The 17,899-nt window shown below is 61.6% G+C and overlaps 1 protein-coding gene across 12 annotated transcripts in view; it reads left to right on the top strand.

The window, feature by feature from the left end:
• The window catches only part of LOC125448645 (disks large homolog 4), a 324,649-nt gene that overhangs the window by 288,004 nt on the left and 18,746 nt on the right, over positions 1–17,899 (top strand). For all 12 annotated transcript variants that reach the window (XM_059642664.1, XM_059642665.1, XM_059642661.1 and 9 more), the window contains 6 exons: positions 7,573–7,709; positions 9,182–9,326; positions 10,256–10,394; positions 10,669–10,825; positions 12,659–12,761; positions 14,414–14,528. In XM_059642664.1, the coding sequence (XP_059498647.1) occupies positions 7,573–7,709; positions 9,182–9,326; positions 10,256–10,394; positions 10,669–10,825; positions 12,659–12,761; positions 14,414–14,528 (796 nt within the window). The remainder of the gene's footprint in view (positions 1–7,572; positions 7,710–9,181; positions 9,327–10,255; positions 10,395–10,668; positions 10,826–12,658; positions 12,762–14,413; positions 14,529–17,899) is intronic.

Here is a 17,899-nt window from a genome sequence, read left to right as displayed (position 1 = left end):
CTCTGCTCAAGGCAGACACAAAATATCTGTTCATTACACATGCCATTTCACTGTTATCCGTCAGGACATTCTCAGACTCACCCTCGAGATGCTCAACTCCCTCACCGTTTATTCCTTAAAACCCTGGAACCTGTTATTAAGGAGTTGATGACAGGGCACTTAAAATGACCATAGGCCCAGACAGAGTCAACACGTTTATGCATAAACATGTTTAAATAACACCTTATCGAGTTCTTTGAGGAAGCAACGAGCTTAAACAGGAAACTGTGGTGTTTCATAGATTTGCAGAAGTCATTTAATGCTCCACTGTCGGAGGGTCAGTGCTGAGGGAGAGGGCACTGTCAGAGGGTCAGTGCTGAGGGAGAGGGCACTGTCGGAGGGTCAGTGCTGAGGGAGCGGGCACTGTCAGATGGTCAGTGCTGAGGGAGCACCGCACTGTCGGAGGGTCAGTGCTGAGGGAGCGCTGCACTGTCGGAGGGTCAGCGCTCTGGAGGTGGGCAGTGTCGGCGGGTCAGTGCTGAGGGAGAAGGCACTGTCGGACGGTCAATGCTGAGGGAGTGCCGCACTGTCAGAGGTCAATGTTGAGGGAGTGGGCACTGTCGGAGGGTGAGTGCTGAGGGAGCGCCGCACCGTTGGAGGGTCAGTGCTGAGGGAGTGGGCACTGTCAGACGGTCAGTGCTGAGGGAGCGCTGCTCTGTCAGAGGGTCAGTGCTGTGGAAGTGGGCACTGTCGGAGGGTCAGTGCTGAGGGAGCGCTGCACTGTCGGAGGGTCAGTGCTGAGGGAGCGCTGCACTGTCGGAGGGTCAGTGCTGTGGGAGCGCCACACTGAGGGAGTGGGCACTGTCGGAGGGTCAGTGCTGTGGAAGTGGGCACTGTCGGAGGGTCAGTGCTGAGGGAGCGCTGCACTGTTGGAGGGTCAGTGCTGAGGGAGTGGGCACTGTCGGAGGATCAGTGCTGAGGGAGTGGGTACTGTCGGAGGGTCAGTGCTGAGGGAGCGCTGCACTGTCGGAGGGTCAGTGCTGAGGGAGCGCCGCACTGTCGGAGGGTCAGTGCTGAGGGAGCGGGCACTGTCGTAGGGTCAGTGCTGAGAGAGCGCTGCACTGTCGTAGGGTCAGTGCTGAGGGAGCGCCACACTGAGGGAGTGGGCACTGTCGGAGGGTCAGTGCTGAGGGAGCGCTGCACTGTCGGAGGGTCAGTGCTGTGGGAGCGCCACACTGAGGGAGTGGGCACTGTCGGAGGGTCAGTGCTGAGGGAGCGCTGCACTGTCGGAGGGTCAGTGCTGTGGGAGCGCCACACTGAGGGAGTGGGCACTGTCGGAGGGTCAGTGCTGTGGAAGTGGGCACTGTCGGAGGGTCAGTGCTGAGGGAGCGCTGCACTGTTGGAGGGTCAGTGCTGAGGGAGTGGGCACTGTCGGAGGATCAGTGCTGAGGGAGTGGGTACTGTCGGAGGGTCAGTGCTGAGGGAGCGCCGCGCTGTCGGAGGGTCAGTGCTGAGGGAGCGCCGCGCTGAGGGAGTGGGCACTGTCGGAGGGTCAGTGCTGTGGAAGTGGGCACTGTCGGAGGGTCACTGCTGAGGGAGTGGGCACTGTCGGAGGGTCAGTGCTGTGGAAGTGGGCACTGTCGGAGGGTCAGTGCTGAGGGAGCGCTGCACTGTTGGAGGGTCAGTGCTGAGGGAGTGGGCACTGTCGGAGGATCAGTGCTGAGGGAGTGGGTACTGTCGGAGGGTCAGTGCTGAGGGAGCGCTGCACTGTCGGAGGGTCAGTGCTGAGGGAGCGCCGCACTGTCGGAGGGTCAGTGCTGAGGGAGCGGGCACTGTCGTAGGGTCAGTGCTGAGAGAGCGCTGCACTGTCGTAGGGTCAGTGCTGAGAGAGCGCTGCACTGTCGTAGGGTCAGTGCTGAGGGAGCGCCACACTGAGGGAGTGGGCACTGTCGGAGGGTCAGTGCTGTGGGAGCGCCACACTGAGGGAGTGGGCACTGTCGGAGGGTCAGTGCTGAGGGAGCGCTGCACTGTCGGAGGGTCAGTGCTGTGGGAGCGCCACACTGAGGGAGTGGGCACTGTCGGAGGGTCAGTGCTGTGGAAGTGGGCACTGTCGGAGGGTCAGTGCTGAGGGAGCGCTGCACTGTTGGAGGGTCAGTGCTGAGGGAGTGGGCACTGTCGGAGGATCAGTGCTGAGGGAGTGGGTACTGTCGGAGGGTCAGTGCTGAGGGAGCGCCGCGCTGTCGGAGGGTCAGTGCTGAGGGAGCGCCGCGCTGTCGGAGGGTCAGTGCTGAGGGAGCGGGCACTGTCGTAGGGTCAGTGCTGAGGGAGCGCTGCACTGTCGTAGGGTCAGTGCTGAGGGAGCGCTGCACTGTCGTAGGGTCAGTGCTGAGGGAGCGGGCACTGTCGTAGGGTCAGTGCTGAGGGAGCGGGCACTGTCGTAGGGTCAGTGCTGAGGGAGTGGGCACTGTCGGAGGGTCAGTGCTGAGGGAGCGCCGCACTGTCGGAGGATCAGTGCTGAGGGAGCGCCGCACTGTCGGAGGGTCAGTGCTGAGGGAGTTAGCACTGTTGGAGGGTCAGTGCTGTGGGAGCGGGCACTGTCGGAGGGTCAGTGCTGAGGGAGCGGGCACTGTCGGAGGGTCAGTGCTGAGGGAGCGCCGCACTGTCGGAAGGTCAGTGCTGAGGGAGCGCCGCACTGTCGGAGGGTCAGTGCTGAGGGAGCGGGCACTGTCGGAGGGTCAGTGCTGAGGGAGCGGGCACTGTCGGAGGGTCAGTGCTGAGGGAGCGCCGCACTGTCGTAGGATCAGTGCTGAGGGAGCGCCGCACTGTCGTAGGGTCAGTGCTGAGGGAGCGGGTACTGTCGGAGCGTCAGTGCTGAGGGAGTGGGCACTGTCGGAGGGTCAGTGCTGAGGGAGCGCCGCACTGTCGTAGGATCAGTGCTGAGGGAGCGGGTACTGTCGGAGCGTCAGTGCTGAGGGAGCGGGCACTGTCGGAGGGTCAGTGCTGAGGGAGCGGGCACTGTCGGAGGGTCAGTGCTGAGGGAGCGGGCACTGTCGGAGGGTCAGTGCTGAGGGAGCGGGCACTGTCGGAGGGTCAGTGCTGAGGGAGCGGGCACTGTCGGAGGGTCAGTGCTGAGGGAGCGGGCACTGTCGGAGGGTCAGTGCTGAGGGAGCGGGCACTGTCGGAGGGTCAGTGCTGAGGGAGCGGGCACTGTCGGAGGGTCAGTGCTGAGGGAGCGGGCACTGTCGGAGGGTCAGTGCTGAGGGAGCGGGCACTGTCGGAGGGTCAGTGCTGAGGGAGCGGGCACTGTCGGAGGGTCAGTGCTGAGGGAGCGGGCACTGTCGGAGGGTCAGTGCTGAGGGAGCGGGCACTGTCGGAGGGTCAGTGCTGAGGGAGCGGGCACTGTCGGAGGGTCAGTGCTGAGGGAGCGGGCACTGTCGGAGGGTCAGTGCTGAGGGAGCGGGCACTGTCGGAGGGTCAGTGCTGAGGGAGCGGGCACTGTCGGAGGGTCAGTGCTGAGGGAGCGGGCACTGTCGGAGGGTCAGTGCTGAGGGAGCGGGCACTGTCGGAGGGTCAGTGCTGAGGGAGCGGGCACTGTCGGAGGGTCAGTGCTGAGGGAGCGGGCACTGTCGGAGGGTCAGTGCTGAGGGAGCGGGCACTGTCGGAGGGTCAGTGCTGAGGGAGCGGGCACTGTCGGAGGGTCAGTGCTGAGGGAGCGGGCACTGTCGGAGGGTCAGTGCTGAGGGAGCGGGCACTGTCGGAGGGTCAGTGCTGAGGGAGCGGGCACTGTCGGAGGGTCAGTGCTGAGGGAGCGGGCACTGTCGGAGGGTCAGTGCTGAGGGAGCGGGCACTGTCGGAGGGTCAGTGCTGAGGGAGCGGGCACTGTCGGAGGGTCAGTGCTGAGGGAGCGGGCACTGTCGGAGGGTCAGTGCTGAGGGAGCGGGCACTGTCGGAGGGTCAGTGCTGAGGGAGCGGGCACTGTCGGAGGGTCAGTGCTGAGGGAGCGGGCACTGTCGGAGGGTCAGTGCTGAGGGAGCGGGCACTGTCGGAGGGTCAGTGCTGAGGGAGCGGGCACTGTCGGAGGGTCAGTGCTGAGGGAGCGGGCACTGTCGGAGGGTCAGTGCTGAGGGAGCGGGCACTGTCGGAGGGTCAGTGCTGAGGGAGCGGGCACTGTCGGAGGGTCAGTGCTGAGGGAGCGGGCACTGTCGGAGGGTCAGTGCTGAGGGAGCGGGCACTGTCGGAGGGTCAGTGCTGAGGGAGCGGGCACTGTCGGAGGGTCAGTGCTGAGGGAGCGGGCACTGTCGGAGGGTCAGTGCTGAGGGAAGCGGGCACTGTCGGAGGGTCAGTGCTGAGGGAGCGGGCACTGTCGGAGGGTCAGTGCTGAGGGAGCGGGCACTGTCGGAGGGTCAGTGCTGAGGGAGCGGGCACTGTCGGAGGGTCAGTGCTGAGGGAGCGGGCACTGTCGGAGGGTCAGTGCTGAGGGAGCGGGCACTGTCGGAGGGTCAGTGCTGAGGGAGCGGGCACTGTCGGAGGGTCAGTGCTGAGGGAGCGGGCACTGTCGGAGGGTCAGTGCTGAGGGAGCGGGCACTGTCGGAGGGTCAGTGCTGAGGGAGCGGGCACTGTCGGAGGGTCAGTGCTGAGGGAGCGGGCACTGTCGGAGGGTCAGTGCTGAGGGAGCGGGCACTGTCGGAGGGTCAGTGCTGAGGGAGCGGGCACTGTCGGAGGGTCAGTGCTGAGGGAGCGGGCACTGTCGGAGGGTCAGTGCTGAGGGAGCGGGCACTGTCGGAGGGTCAGTGCTGAGGGAGCGGGCACTGTCGGAGGGTCAGTGCTGAGGGAGCGGGCACTGTCGGAGGGTCAGTGCTGAGGGAGCGGGCACTGTCGGAGGGTCAGTGCTGAGGGAGCGGGCACTGTCGGAGGGTCAGTGCTGAGGGAGCGGGCACTGTCGGAGGGTCAGTGCTGAGGGAGCGGGCACTGTCGGAGGGTCAGTGCTGAGGGAGCGCCGCACTGTCGGAGGGTCAGTGCTGAGGGAGCGCCGCACTGTCGGAGGGTCAGTGCTGAGGTAGCGCCGCACTGTCGGAGGGTCAGTGCTGAGGTAGCGCCGCACTGTCGGAGGGTCAGTGCTGAGGGAGCGCCGCACTGTCGGAGGGTCAGTGCTGAGGGAGCGGGCACTGTCGGAGGGTCAGTGCTGAGGGAGCGGGCACTGTCGGAGGGTCAGTGCTGAGGGAGCGCCGCACTGTCGGAGGGTCAGTGCTGAGGGAGCGGGCACTGTCGGAGGGTCAGTGCTGAGGGAGCGGGCACTGTCGGAGGGTCAGTGCTGAGGTAGCGCCGCACTGTCGGAGGGTCAGTGCTGAGGGAGCGGGGCACTGTCGGAGGGTCAGTGCTGAGGGAGCGGGGCACTGTCGGAGGGTCAGTGCTGAGGGAGCGCCGCACTGTCGGAGGGTCAGTGCTGAGGGAGCGCCGCACTGTCGGAGGGTCAGTGCTGAGGGAGCGCCGCACTGTCGGAGGGTCAGTGCTGAGGGAGCGGGCACTGTCGGAGGGTCAGTGCTGAGGGAGCGGGCACTGTCGGAGGGTCAGTGCTGAGGGAGCGCCGCACTGTCGGAGGGTCAGTGCTGAGGGAGCGCCGCACTGTCGGAGGGTCAGTGCTGAGGGAGCGGGCACTGTCGGAGGGTCAGTGCTGAGGGAGCGGGCACTGTCGGAGGGTCAGTGCTGAGGGAGCGGGCACTGTCGGAGGGTCAGTGCTGAGGGAACGTTGCTGTCTTTAGAGATGTTAAACATGAGTGTCGAAGTTGACTGGAGCTGGGTGTCTGTCTGCTGTCCTTCAGTTGACATTGATCCTTTGTTGAACACTCACCAGAGGAGATAGTCCCCTTCCTGCAGTGTGCTACCTGCGCAGCAGTGAGCAGCGTGCGGCCGTTACTGTGGAACAGAATCAGCTTGTTTTTATCAGACACTTCTGTGAGCCCTTCACAACCTGTACAGTTATAGCATCCCAAATATAAAGCTGCTAAAATTGTCCCTAATTAGTTTCTTCCTTTCCCTCTGTCTGGGTTTGTTACTGCAATTCTGGAATCCCCCACCTTGCAGTTAAAGTGTCCTCACCTTCAGCATCTGTGAGCAGATGGGCCCTTACTGAACAGCTGTCTGATAGCACTGCAGCTTTCAGTATCAATCTGCAAAGATTCCTGTCAGAAGTGCTTTTGTCTGACTTTAGCTGCTCCCCAGGTTTGGGTGAAATGTGGAGCCTCGGTTCTCCTCGTGCCTGAGTTTGAAACTGTTGTCAAGGGTTGGGGGTGACTGTCGGGTGAGACACCCCGTCCCATCTTTCACCATCGCCTTTAGGGACCTAACAGCCAGTCAGCTCCTCCACTGCACCCTCAGAATGCTCACGTTTTCCCCCGTCTCTCTCTCTCTCTCTCTCTCTCCGGCTCCCTTCAAAGGACCCCCATCCTGCAAGAATTTCCGGAGCTCTGTGTGACATAGATAATGCATGCATTTCCCAGTCATTGTGAGATGTTCTCACACAGAGGTACAGGCAATTCCCAGGACAGAAGTGATCCATTTGGTCAGTCTGCCCTGTGCTGGCGTTTCTGTTCCACCCAGGGCCTTCTCCCATCCCCTCATCACGCCAACGCCATCGGCCTCTCCATCTTGCGCTCTCTCTCTCTCATGGGTTTAACCAACTTCTCAATGCATCAACACTGTTCCCCATGAGTAGCCTCATGGAAGTTGCTCCTACATTCCTGCCGCTCTCTGATTTTAAAGCATGTTGCCGAGGTTGGAGGGTTTGAGCTACAGGGAGAGGCTGAATAGACTGGGGCTATTTTCCCTGGAGCATCAGAGGCTGAGAGGGGCCTTATAGAGGTTTATAAAACCATGAGGGGCATGGATAGGGTGAATAGACAGGGTCTTTTCCCCAGGGTGGGGGAGTCCAAAACTAGAGGGGCATAGGTTTAAGGTGAGAGGGGAAAGATTTAAAAGGGACCTGAGGGGTAACTTTTTCACACAGAGGGTGGTGTATGTATGGAATGAGCTGCCAGAGGAAGTGGTGGGGGCTGGTACAGTTACAGCATTTAAAATGCATCTGGACGGGGACATGGATAGGAAGGGGTTAGAGGGATATGGGCCAAATGCTGGTGAATGGGGCTGGATGCATTTAGGATATCTGGTCAGCACGGACCAGTTGGACCGAAGGGTCTGTTTCTGTGCTGTACAATTCTATGACTGTAAGGAAAGACATTTCTCCAGAATTCTCTCAGGGATTTATTAGTGACTCTCTCCTGTTGCCAGTCCCTGTGGTCTCTCCCACAATGGGTAACAGCTTCCATACCCTGTCCTTTCAAAATGAACCTTCTGTCTGCCCAGCTCTGGGGCAGTCATTGTTTGCTTGTTATAAACTTCCCTAAAAGTTACATGGGATCTCCCTGCTGCTCCTGAGCTGTTGCAAACAGGAAGTTGGACTTTGGGGAACTGAATGAATGGACGTTGTATGTGCTACGTGTTGCTCCCTCCCCAGGTGGAACCCAATGCTCTGGAAGTTCTCACTGGCTCCATTCCTCACTGCTGTCCGCCTTGAATGTTTTCTCTTTCTCCCGCCAGGCCTCGGATTCAGCATAGCCGGTGGGATCGGAAATCAGCACATCCCAGGGGACAACAGCATCTACGTGACAAAGATCATCGAGGGTGGGGCAGCTCACAAGGATGGCCGCCTACAGATAGGAGACAAGATCCTGGCTGTGAGTCCGTGCTCTAACTGTGTGTCAGAGAACTCAAGGCCCGTAACATCCTCCGTGTGGTGCCCAGACACAGCAGAGATGGTGCACACTGCCTACTGAGGGAGCAGTCCCCTCCAGTGGATAAGAAAGCAGCATTCAGTTTCCCTCAACTAGCACCCTCCCTCTGCCTGACAGTTATGTCAGGGGGGTGCCCCCTGTGTCAGTACGTCCGCTGCGCTCTGCTCCTGGTGTAACAGCGCTGGAGCATCGCTCGAGCCTCTCACTCTCACATACCATTCGCACACAATTCCAACCCACTGCAGTCTGACCTGTCCCCTTACACCCCTCCCAAATCCGACAGTCACCCAGGAAAACTGCAGCTCCCGTTTCCCACAGGGAACGCACAGGGAGTCCTGCTCCCCATCAGACCTCACGTTCCGTTCTGCTGCATGGGCTCTCGGTCCAGCAACAACGGAAAACATTTGCGTCTTATTTCACAAAACTCTTTATTCACCTTCTCTCTGTCTGTATCTCCATCACCCCATCCGGCTCACCCCCTCCCTATCTCCGTCACCCCATCCGGCTCACCCCCTCCCTATCTCTGTCACCCCCTCCAGCCCCTACACCCCCTCCCTATCTCCGTCACCCCCTCCAGCCCCTACACCCCCTCCCTATCTCCGTCACCCCCTCCTGCCCCTACACCCCCTCCCTATCTCTGTCACCCACTCCAGCCCCTACACCCCCTCCCTATCTCTGTCACCCCCTCCAGCCCCTACACCCCCTCCCTATCTCCGTCACCCCCTCCGGCTCACCCCCTCCCTATCTCCGTCACCCCATCCGGCTCACCCCCTCCCTATCTCTGTCACCCCCTCCAGCCCCTACACCCCCTCCCTATCTCTGTCACCCCCTCCAGCCCCTACACCCCCTCCCTATCTCTGTCCACCCCCTCCAGCCCCTACACCCCCTCCCTATCTCTGTCACCCCCTCCAGCCCCTACAACCCCCTCCCTATCTCTGTCACCCCCTCCAGCTCTACACCCTCTCCCTATCTCTGTCTCCCCTCCAGCCCCTACACCCCCTCCCTATCTCTGTTACCCCTTCAGCCCCTACACCCCCTCCCTATCTCTGTCACCCCCTCCAGCCCCTACACCCCCTCCCTATCTCTGTCACCCCCTCCAGCCCCTACACCTCCTCCCTATATCTGTCACTCCCTCCAATTCCAGCCCCTTGATCATCCCCAGGTTCCCATCGCTCCCCCATTGGGGGCTGTGCCTTCAGCTGCCCAGGCCCTGAGCACTGGAAACCACTCCCTGCCTAACACACACACACACACACACATCCACACACACACACACACACACACACACACACACACACACACACACACACACACACACACACACACACACACACACACACACACACACACACCCCGGCTTTTAGTGATATGGATGGATTCTGCATTGTGAATTTCTGTGTGTTTCACACCTTCAGGTAAATAATGTCGGGCTGGAGGATGTCATGCATGAAGATGCTGTGGCTGCTCTGAAGAACACGTCAGATATTGTGTACCTCAAGATTGTCAAACCCACCAGCCTGTACATCAACGACAGCTACGCCCCTCCAGACATCACCACCTGTAAGCCCGGGCCAGGGGAAGTTCCAGTTTTGTGTTCTCACCTCCTGCCCCCCTTTCCCGATCTCTCCGAGATAATTACCAATCACCAACATCTCAGCAGGCAGGAAACTGCCCCGTTCTGCCCCCGGCTCGGGCATGTTTGATGGGGGACAGTGTAGAGGAAGCTTTACTCTGTACCTAACCCTGTGCTGTCCCTGAACCTGGGAGTGTTTGATGGGGGACAGTGTAGAGGGAGCTTTACTCTGTACCTAACCCTGTGCTGTCCCTGAACCAGGGAGTGGTTGATGGGGGACAGTGTAGAGGGAGCTTTACTCTGTATCTAACCCTGTGCTGTCCATGCCTGGGAGTGTTTGACGGGGGAAAGCTTGACTCTGTATCCAACCCTGTGCTGTCCCTGTCCTGGGAGCCTTTGGCAGGGAGCGTGTAGAGGGAGCTTGACTTTCAGAAAGAGGACGCTGAATGCTTGTTTTTGATTCAGGGTGTTTGGGGCTACTGTTCCTGGAAGTCCGTACTCACACAAACAGGAGGAGAAATCCCGACCTCTCTCCTCCAGGCTGTGGTTGGGGTTCAATAGTAAAGCTCAGGCCCACGATTGCAGTAATCCAGTTGGATATGGAGGGGTTTGAGGGTGGAAACAGAGTTGGCAACATGGAATGAAGATACTGAGCAGCCAGGATGTAATTGAATGGTGGGATAGTTTCTAAAAGGGGCTAAATGGCGTCTTTGTGTTCTGTGAGCTATTGATATCCTGGTTTGCAGTCATTGCTTCCAAGCGCCTGATGTTCAATTCCACAGCAATGCAGTGAAGCGCGGTGACCTGTGGAGATACTTTAGCTTGAAACCTAAGTTTACAGCGTAGATCGGGAAGCCAGTCTGATTGGGAAGGACTGGCTCTGCTCTCTATTGCTAACTGGCTTCTCTCCGTTCAGCTTACTCTCAGCATTTGGACACTGAGATGGGCCATTCCAACTACCTGGCTACAGATTACACACAGACCCTCACACCTACTTCTCCGCGCAGATACTCCCCGATTCCCAAAGGCCTGATGGGAGAGGACGACATTCCCAGGTCAGCTCATTTCTATTCCAGGGGCCAGTCTCTCTGTTCAGGCGTCTTTCAGCTGCACCCCCCATCTCTCTCTCTCTCTCTCTCTCTTTCTGTCTGTGGGACCCCTCGGGCCAGGGCTCTGTGTCTGTGAACCCCCCCCCCCCGCCCGCAGCACGGTGGTGGGTTGGAAATATGAACGCTGACCTGTTGAGGTTGAGTGTTTGTTGTGGAATGTGAGCACTGTGATAACAGCTTGTGCATTTGTCGCTGTGTTTGAACCATCTCTCTCTGACAGGGAGCCCCGGAGGGTGATTATACACCGCGGATCAACAGGCCTCGGATTTAATATTGTCGGCGGTGAGGATGGAGAAGGGATCTTCATCTCCTTCATCCTAGCGGGTGGTCCAGCAGACCTCAGTGGTGAGCTCAGGAAAGGAGACCAAATCCTCTCGGTAAGGGGTGATCGCGCTGTGCTAACCCTGACCCCTCTCCCACAATCATTCACGGGGTGAGGGCATCCCTGGCTGGGCCCAGCATTTGTTGCCCTGTCCCTAGTTGCCCCCCCTTGAGAAGGTGGGGGTGAGCTGCCTTCTTGAACCCCTGCAGTCGGTGTGCTGTGGGTTGACCCACACTGTCCGTCAGGGAGGGAATTCCAGGGATTCTGACCCAGAGACACTGAAGGAACGGTGAATATTTCCAAGTCAGGATGGGGAGGGGCTCGGAGGGGAACGTGCAGGGGGTGATGTTCCCATGTACCTGCTGCCCCTTGTCCTTCTGGATGGAAGTGGGTCGTGGGTTTGGAAGATGCTGCCTGAGGGTCTTTGGTGAATCTCTGCAGAGCATCCTGTAGATGGTACACACTGCTGCGACTGAGCGTCGGTGGGGGGTGGGAGTGGATAATATTTGTCGGTGGATAGGGCAGAGGCAGAAGTGGAATGGCCCTTTAATGACACTAAGATAAAGTAGAGTCAACATTTTTAAGTATCATTGTCCTGAAGCATACATTCAGCCTCGATTCTGTTCAATTCTGGGCCCCACACATTTGGACAAACTTGGAGGCCCCTTGAGAGGGATTGGAGGGAGGGTTACTCAAACAGTGCTGGGGAGGGAAGAGTGTTGGGTGTATGTGGAGAGTCTGGGAACTATGCCCCTCGCCCCCATAGCAGAGAAGGTTAAGGGGGCACAATGAATCGAGATGTTTGCACATCACAAAAGGTTTGGAGAGCAGGGGGAGTTGTAACTACTTAATTCGCCTTCCCAAGGGTGGCATGGTGGCTCAGTGGTTAGCACAGCTGTCTCACAGCTAGTGGGACCTGGGGTCGATCCCACCCTCAGGCGACTGTCTGTGTGGAGTTTGCACATTCTCCCCGTGTCTGTGCGTGTTTCCACCGGGGGCTCCGGTTTCCTCCCACAGTCCAAAGATGTGCAGGTTAGGGTGGGTTGGCCGTGGGAAATTGTCCCGTAGTACCCAGGGATGTGCGGGTTAGGGTGGACTGGCCGTGCTAAATTGTCCCGTAGTACCCAGGGATGTGCGGGTTAGGGTGGGTTGGCCGTGCTAAATTGTCCCGTAGTACCCAGGGATGTGCGGGTTAGGGTGGGTTGGCCGTGCTAAATTGTCCCATAGTGCCCAGGGATGTGCGGGTTAGGGTGGATTGGCCGTGCTAAATTGTCCCATAGTGCCCAGGGATGTGCGGGTTAGAGTGGATTGGCCGTGCTAAATTGTCCCATAGTGCCCAGGGATGTGCGGGTTAGGGTGGATTGGCCGTGCTAAATTGTCCCATAGTGCCCAGGGATGTGCGGGTTAGGGTGGATTGGCCGTGCTAAATTGTCCCATAGTGCCCAGGGATGTGCGGGTTAGTGTGGGATTGGTCATGCTAAATTGTCCCTTAGTGCCCAGGGATGTGCGGGTTAGGGTGGATTGGCCGTGCTAAATTGTCCCATAGTGCCCAGGGATGTGCGGGTTAGGGTGGATTGGCCGTGCTAAATTGTCCCATAGTGCCCAGGGATGTGCGGGTTAGGATGGATTGGCCGTGCTAAATTGTCCCATAGTGCCCAGGGATGTGCGGGTTAGGGTGGATTGGCCGTGCTAAATTGTCCCGTAGTGCCCAGGGATGTGCAGGTTAGGGTGGGTTGGCCGTGCTAAATTGTCCCATAGTCCCCAGGGATGTGCGGGTTAGGATGGATTGGCCGTGCTAAATTGTCCCATAGTGCCCAGGGATGTGCGGGTTAGGGTGGATTGGGAAATTGTCCCATTGAGTAATCATGATCTTTACGATCTGGTGCAGGTGAACGGAGTGGATTTACGGAATGCAACTCATGAGCAAGCAGCAGCTGCCCTGAAGAATGCTGGACAAACCGTTACCATCATCGCTCAGTACAAACCCGAGGGTAGGTGCCCCAGTACAGACCCGAGGGTGGGTGACTCCGTCCGTGCTCACTGACACTTTTAAGGGCTTTCTGTCGGAGGGTCAGTGCTGAGGGAGCGGGCACTGTCGGAGGGTCAGTGCTGAGGGAGCAGGCACTGTCGGAGGGTCAGTGCTGGGGGAGTGGGCACTGTCAGAGAGTCGATATGAAGGGAGAGTCATTGGGCCGTACAGCACAGAAACAGGCCCTTTGGCCTAACTCGTCCATGCTGACCCAGATATCCTAAATTAATCCTAGCCCCATTCACCAGCATTTGGCCCACATCCCTCTAACCCCTTCCTATCCATGTCCCCATCCAGATCCCTTTTAAATGCTGTAACTGTACCAGCCCCCACCCACTTCCTCTGGCAGCTCATTCCATACACGCACCACCCTCTGTGTGAAAAAGTTACCCCTCGGGTCCCTTTTAAATCCTTCCCCTCTCACCTTAAACCTATGCCCCTCTAGTTTTGGACTCCCCCCACCCTGGGGAAAAAGACCTTGGCTGTTCACTCTATCCATGACCCTCATGATTTTATAAACCTCTATAAGGTCCCCCCTCAGTGTCCAACGCTCCAGGGAAAATAGCCCCAGTCTATTCAGCCTCTCCCTGTAGCTCAAACCCTCCAACCCCGAGAACATCCTTGTAAATCTCTTCTGAACCCTTTCCAGTTTCACAACATCCTTCCTCCAGCAGGGTGACCAGAATTGAATGCAGTATTCCAAAAGTGGCCCTGACCAATGTGTCCTGTACAGCCGCAAAATGACCCTCCCAACCCCAAAGCTCAAAGCACTGACCTATCGTGGTAAGAGTACCAAACACCCCCTTCACCGCCCTGTCTACCTGCGACTCCACTTTCAAGGAACTGTGACCCTGCCCCCCCCCCCCAAGGTCTCTTTGTTTAGCGGCACTTAATGGTAAGGTCCTGGGAAGTGTAGAAGTCCTGCCCTGATTTGCCTTTCCAAATTGCAGCTCCTCACCTTTATCTAAACTCAACTCCATCCACTTCCCTTTGGCCCATTGGCTCAACAGGGAGGCATAGGTCTAGTGTTACTGTCACTGGGCTGTTCATCGAGAGACCCAGAAAACGTTCTGGCTTCAAATGCTGCCCCGGCAGATGGTGGAATCTGTATTTAATAAAAAATCTGGAATTAAGAGTCTAACGATGACGGTGAATCCAGTGTCGATTGTTGGAAAAACCCATCTGGGTCACTAATATCCTTTAGGGAAGGAAACTGTTATCCTTACCTGGTCTGGGCCTACATGTGACTCCTGACCCACAGCGATGTGGTTGACTCTTAACTGCCCCCTGGGCAATTACGGATGGGCAATAAATGCTGCCGTGTCAGTGACGCCCACATCTCATGAATAAGGAATCTGATCGCAGTCCCGTTGTACTCTGAGGTAACCTTCTTCACTGTCAACAACATCTCCAGTTTTAGTGTCAACTGCAAACGGACTAACCATATGTTCACATCCACATCATTTCTATAAATGACGGCGAGCGGGAAACCCAGCACCGATCCCTTATGATGCACCACAGGTCGCAGGCCTTGAGTGTGAACAGCTGCCCCCCGCTGAGAGTTTTATTTTCGTTAAGTCTGACGGGGTGGTTTGTCCTGTTGTGTTTCCCCAGAGTACAGTCGCTTCGAGGCGAAGATCCACGACCTGCGGGAACAGCTGATGAACAGCAGTATCGGATCAGGGACCAGCTCTCTGAGGAGTAACCAGAAACGCGTGTTTTATATCAGGTGACCAGTCACGTGCTGTGCCAATGACCCACTGTCCCAGCGGGGGTGGGGGTCCCTGGTCGGGACGACCCACTGTCCCAGCGGGGGTGGGGGTCCCTGGTCGGGACGACCCACTGTCCCAGCGGGGGTGGGGGTCCCTGGTCGGGACGACCCACTGTCCCAGCGGGGGTGGGGGTCCCTGGTCGGGACGACCCACTGTCCCAGCGGGGGTGGGGGTCCCTGGTCGGGACGACCCACTGTCCCAGCGGGGGTGGGGGTCCCTGGTCGGGACGACCCACTGTCCCAGCGGGGGTGGGGGTCCCTGGTCGGGACGACCCACTGTCCCAGCGGGGGTGGGGGTCCCTGGTCGGGACGACCCACTGTCCCAGCGGGGGTGGGGGTCCCTGGTCGGGACGACCCACTGTCCCAGCGGGGGTGGGGGTCCCTGGTCGGGACGACCCACTGTCCCAGCGGGGGTGGGGGTCCCTGGTCGGGACGACCCACTGTCCCAGCGGGGGTGGGGGTCCCTGGTCGGGACGACCCACTGTCCCAGCGGGGGTGGGGGTCCCTGGTCGGGACGACCCACTGTCCCAGCGGGGGTGGGGGTCCCTGGTCGGGACGACCCACTGTCCCAGCGGGGGTGGGGGTCCCTGGTCGGGACGACCCACTGTCCCAGCGGGGGTGGGGGTCCCTGGTCGGGACGACCCACTGTCCCAGCGGGGGTGGGGGTCCCTGGTCGGGACGACCCACTGTCCCAGCGGGGGTGGGGGTCCCTGGTCGGGACGACCCACTGTCCCAGCGGGGGTGGGGGTCCCTGGTCGGGACGACCCACTGTCCCAGCGGGGGTGGGGGTCCCTGGTCGGGACGACCCACTGTCCCAGCGGGGGTGGGGGTCCCTGGTCGGGACGACCCACTGTCCCAGCGGGGGTGGGGGTCCCTGGTCGGGACGACCCACTGTCCCAGCGGGGGTGGGGGTCCCTGGTCGGGACGACCCACTGTCCCAGCGGGGGTGGGGGTCCCTGGTCGGGACGACCCACTGTCCCAGCGGGGGTGGGGGTCCCTGGTCGGGACGACCCACTGTCCCAGCGGGGGTGGGGGTCCCTGGTCGGGACGACCCACTGTCCCAGCGGGGGTGGGGGTCCCTGGTCGGGACGACCCACTGTCCCAGCGGGGGTGGGGGTCCCTGGTCGGGACGACCCACTGTCCCAGCGGGGGTGGGGGTCCCTGGTCGGGACGACCCACTGTCCCAGCGGGGGTGGGGGTCCCTGGTCGGGACGACCCACTGTCCCAGCGGGGGTGGGGGTCCCTGGTCGGGACGACCCACTGTCCCAGCGGGGGTGGGGGTCCCTGGTCGGGACGACCCACTGTCCCAGCGGGGGTGGGGGTCCCTGGTCGGGACGACCCACTGTCCCAGCGGGGGTGGGGGTCCCTGGTCGGGACGACCCACTGTCCCAGCGGGGGTGGGGGTCCCTGGTCGGGACGACCCACTGTCCCAGCGGGGGTGGGGGTCCCTGGTCGGGACGACCCACTGTCCCAGCGGGGGTGGGGGTCCCTGGTCGGGACGACCCACTGTCCCAGCGGGGGTGGGGGTCCCTGGTCGGGACGACCCACTGTCCCAGCGGGGGTGGGGGTCCCTGGTCGGGACGACCCACTGTCCCAGCGGGGGTGGGGGTCCCTGGTCGGGACGACCCACTGTCCCAGCGGGGGTGGGGGTCCCTGGTCGGGACGACCCACTGTCCCAGCGGGGGTGGGGGTCCCTGGTCGGGACGACCCACTGTCCCAGCGGGGGTGGGGGTCCCTGGTCGGGACGACCCACTGTCCCAGCGGGGGTGGGGGTCCCTGGTCGGGACGACCCACTGTCCCAGCGGGGGTGGGGGTCCCTGGTCGGGACGACCCACTGTCCCAGCGGGGGTGGGGGTCCCTGGTCGGGACGACCCACTGTCCCAGCGGGGGTGGGGGTCCCTGGTCGGGACGACCCACTGTCCCAGCGGGGGTGGGGGTCCCTGGTCGGGACGACCCACTGTCCCAGCGGGGGTGGGGGTCCCTGGTCGGGACGACCCACTGTCCCAGCGGGGGTGGGGGTCCCTGGTCGGGACGACCCACTGTCCCAGCGGGGGTGGGGGTCCCTGGTCGGGACGACCCACTGTCCCAGCGGGGGTGGGGGTCCCTGGTCGGGACGACCCACTGTCCCAGCGGGGGTGGGGGTCCCTGGTCGGGACGACCCACTGTCCCAGCGGGGGTGGGGGTCCCTGGTCGGGACGACCCACTGTCCCAGCGGGGGTGGGGGTCCCTGGTCGGGACGACCCACTGTCCCAGCGGGGGTGGGGGTCCCTGGTCGGGACGACCCACTGTCCCAGCGGGGGTGGGGGTCCCTGGTCGGGACGACCCACTGTCCCAGCGGGGGTGGGGGTCCCTGGTCGGGACGACCCACTGTCCCAGCGGGGGTGGGGGTCCCTGGTCGGGACGACCCACTGTCCCAGCGGGGGTGGGGGTCCCTGGTCGGGACGACCCACTGTCCCAGCGGGGGTGGGGGTCCCTGGTCGGGACGACCCACTGTCCCAGCGGGGGTGGGGGTCCCTGGTCGGGACGACCCACTGTCCCAGCGGGGGTGGGGGTCCCTGGTCGGGACGACCCACTGTCCCAGCGGGGGTGGGGGTCCCTGGTCGGGACGACCCACTGTCCCAGCGGGGGTGGGGGTCCCTGGTCGGGACGACCCACTGTCCCAGCGGGGGTGGGGGTCCCTGGTCGGGACGACCCACTGTCCCAGCGGGGGTGGGGGTCCCTGGTCGGGACGACCCACTGTCCCAGCGGGGGTGGGGGTCCCTGGTCGGGACGACCCACTGTCCCAGCGGGGGTGGGGGTCCCTGGTCGGGACGACCCACTGTCCCAGCGGGGGTGGGGGTCCCTGGTCGGGACGACCCACTGTCCCAGCGGGGGTGGGGGTCCCTGGTCGGGACGACCCACTGTCCCAGCGGGGGTGGGGGTCCCTGGTCGGGACGACCCACTGTCCCAGCGGGGGTGGGGGTCCCTGGTCGGGACGACCCACTGTCCCAGCGGGGGTGGGGGTCCCTGGTCGGGACGACCCACTGTCCCAGCGGGGGTGGGGGTCCCTGGTCGGGACGACCCACTGTCCCAGCGGGGGTGGGGGTCCCTGGTCGGGACGACCCACTGTCCCAGCGGGGGTGGGGGTCCCTGGTCGGGACGACCCACTGTCCCAGCGGGGGTGGGGGTCCCTGGTCGGGACGACCCACTGTCCCAGCGGGGGTGGGGGTCCCTGGTCGGGACGACCCACTGTCCCAGCGGGGGTGGGGGTCCCTGGTCGGGACGACCCACTGTCCCAGCGGGGGTGGGGGTCCCTGGTCGGGACGACCCACTGTCCCAGCGGGGGTGGG

The sequence above is a fragment of the Stegostoma tigrinum genome, chromosome 45 (genome assembly GCF_030684315.1).
Source record: "Stegostoma tigrinum isolate sSteTig4 chromosome 45, sSteTig4.hap1, whole genome shotgun sequence".
NCBI classification, from domain to species: Eukaryota; Metazoa; Chordata; class Chondrichthyes; order Orectolobiformes; family Stegostomatidae; genus Stegostoma; species Stegostoma tigrinum.
The sequence above is the reverse complement of the archived record's forward strand: the minus strand, read 5'-3'. Positions and strand labels throughout refer to the sequence as shown.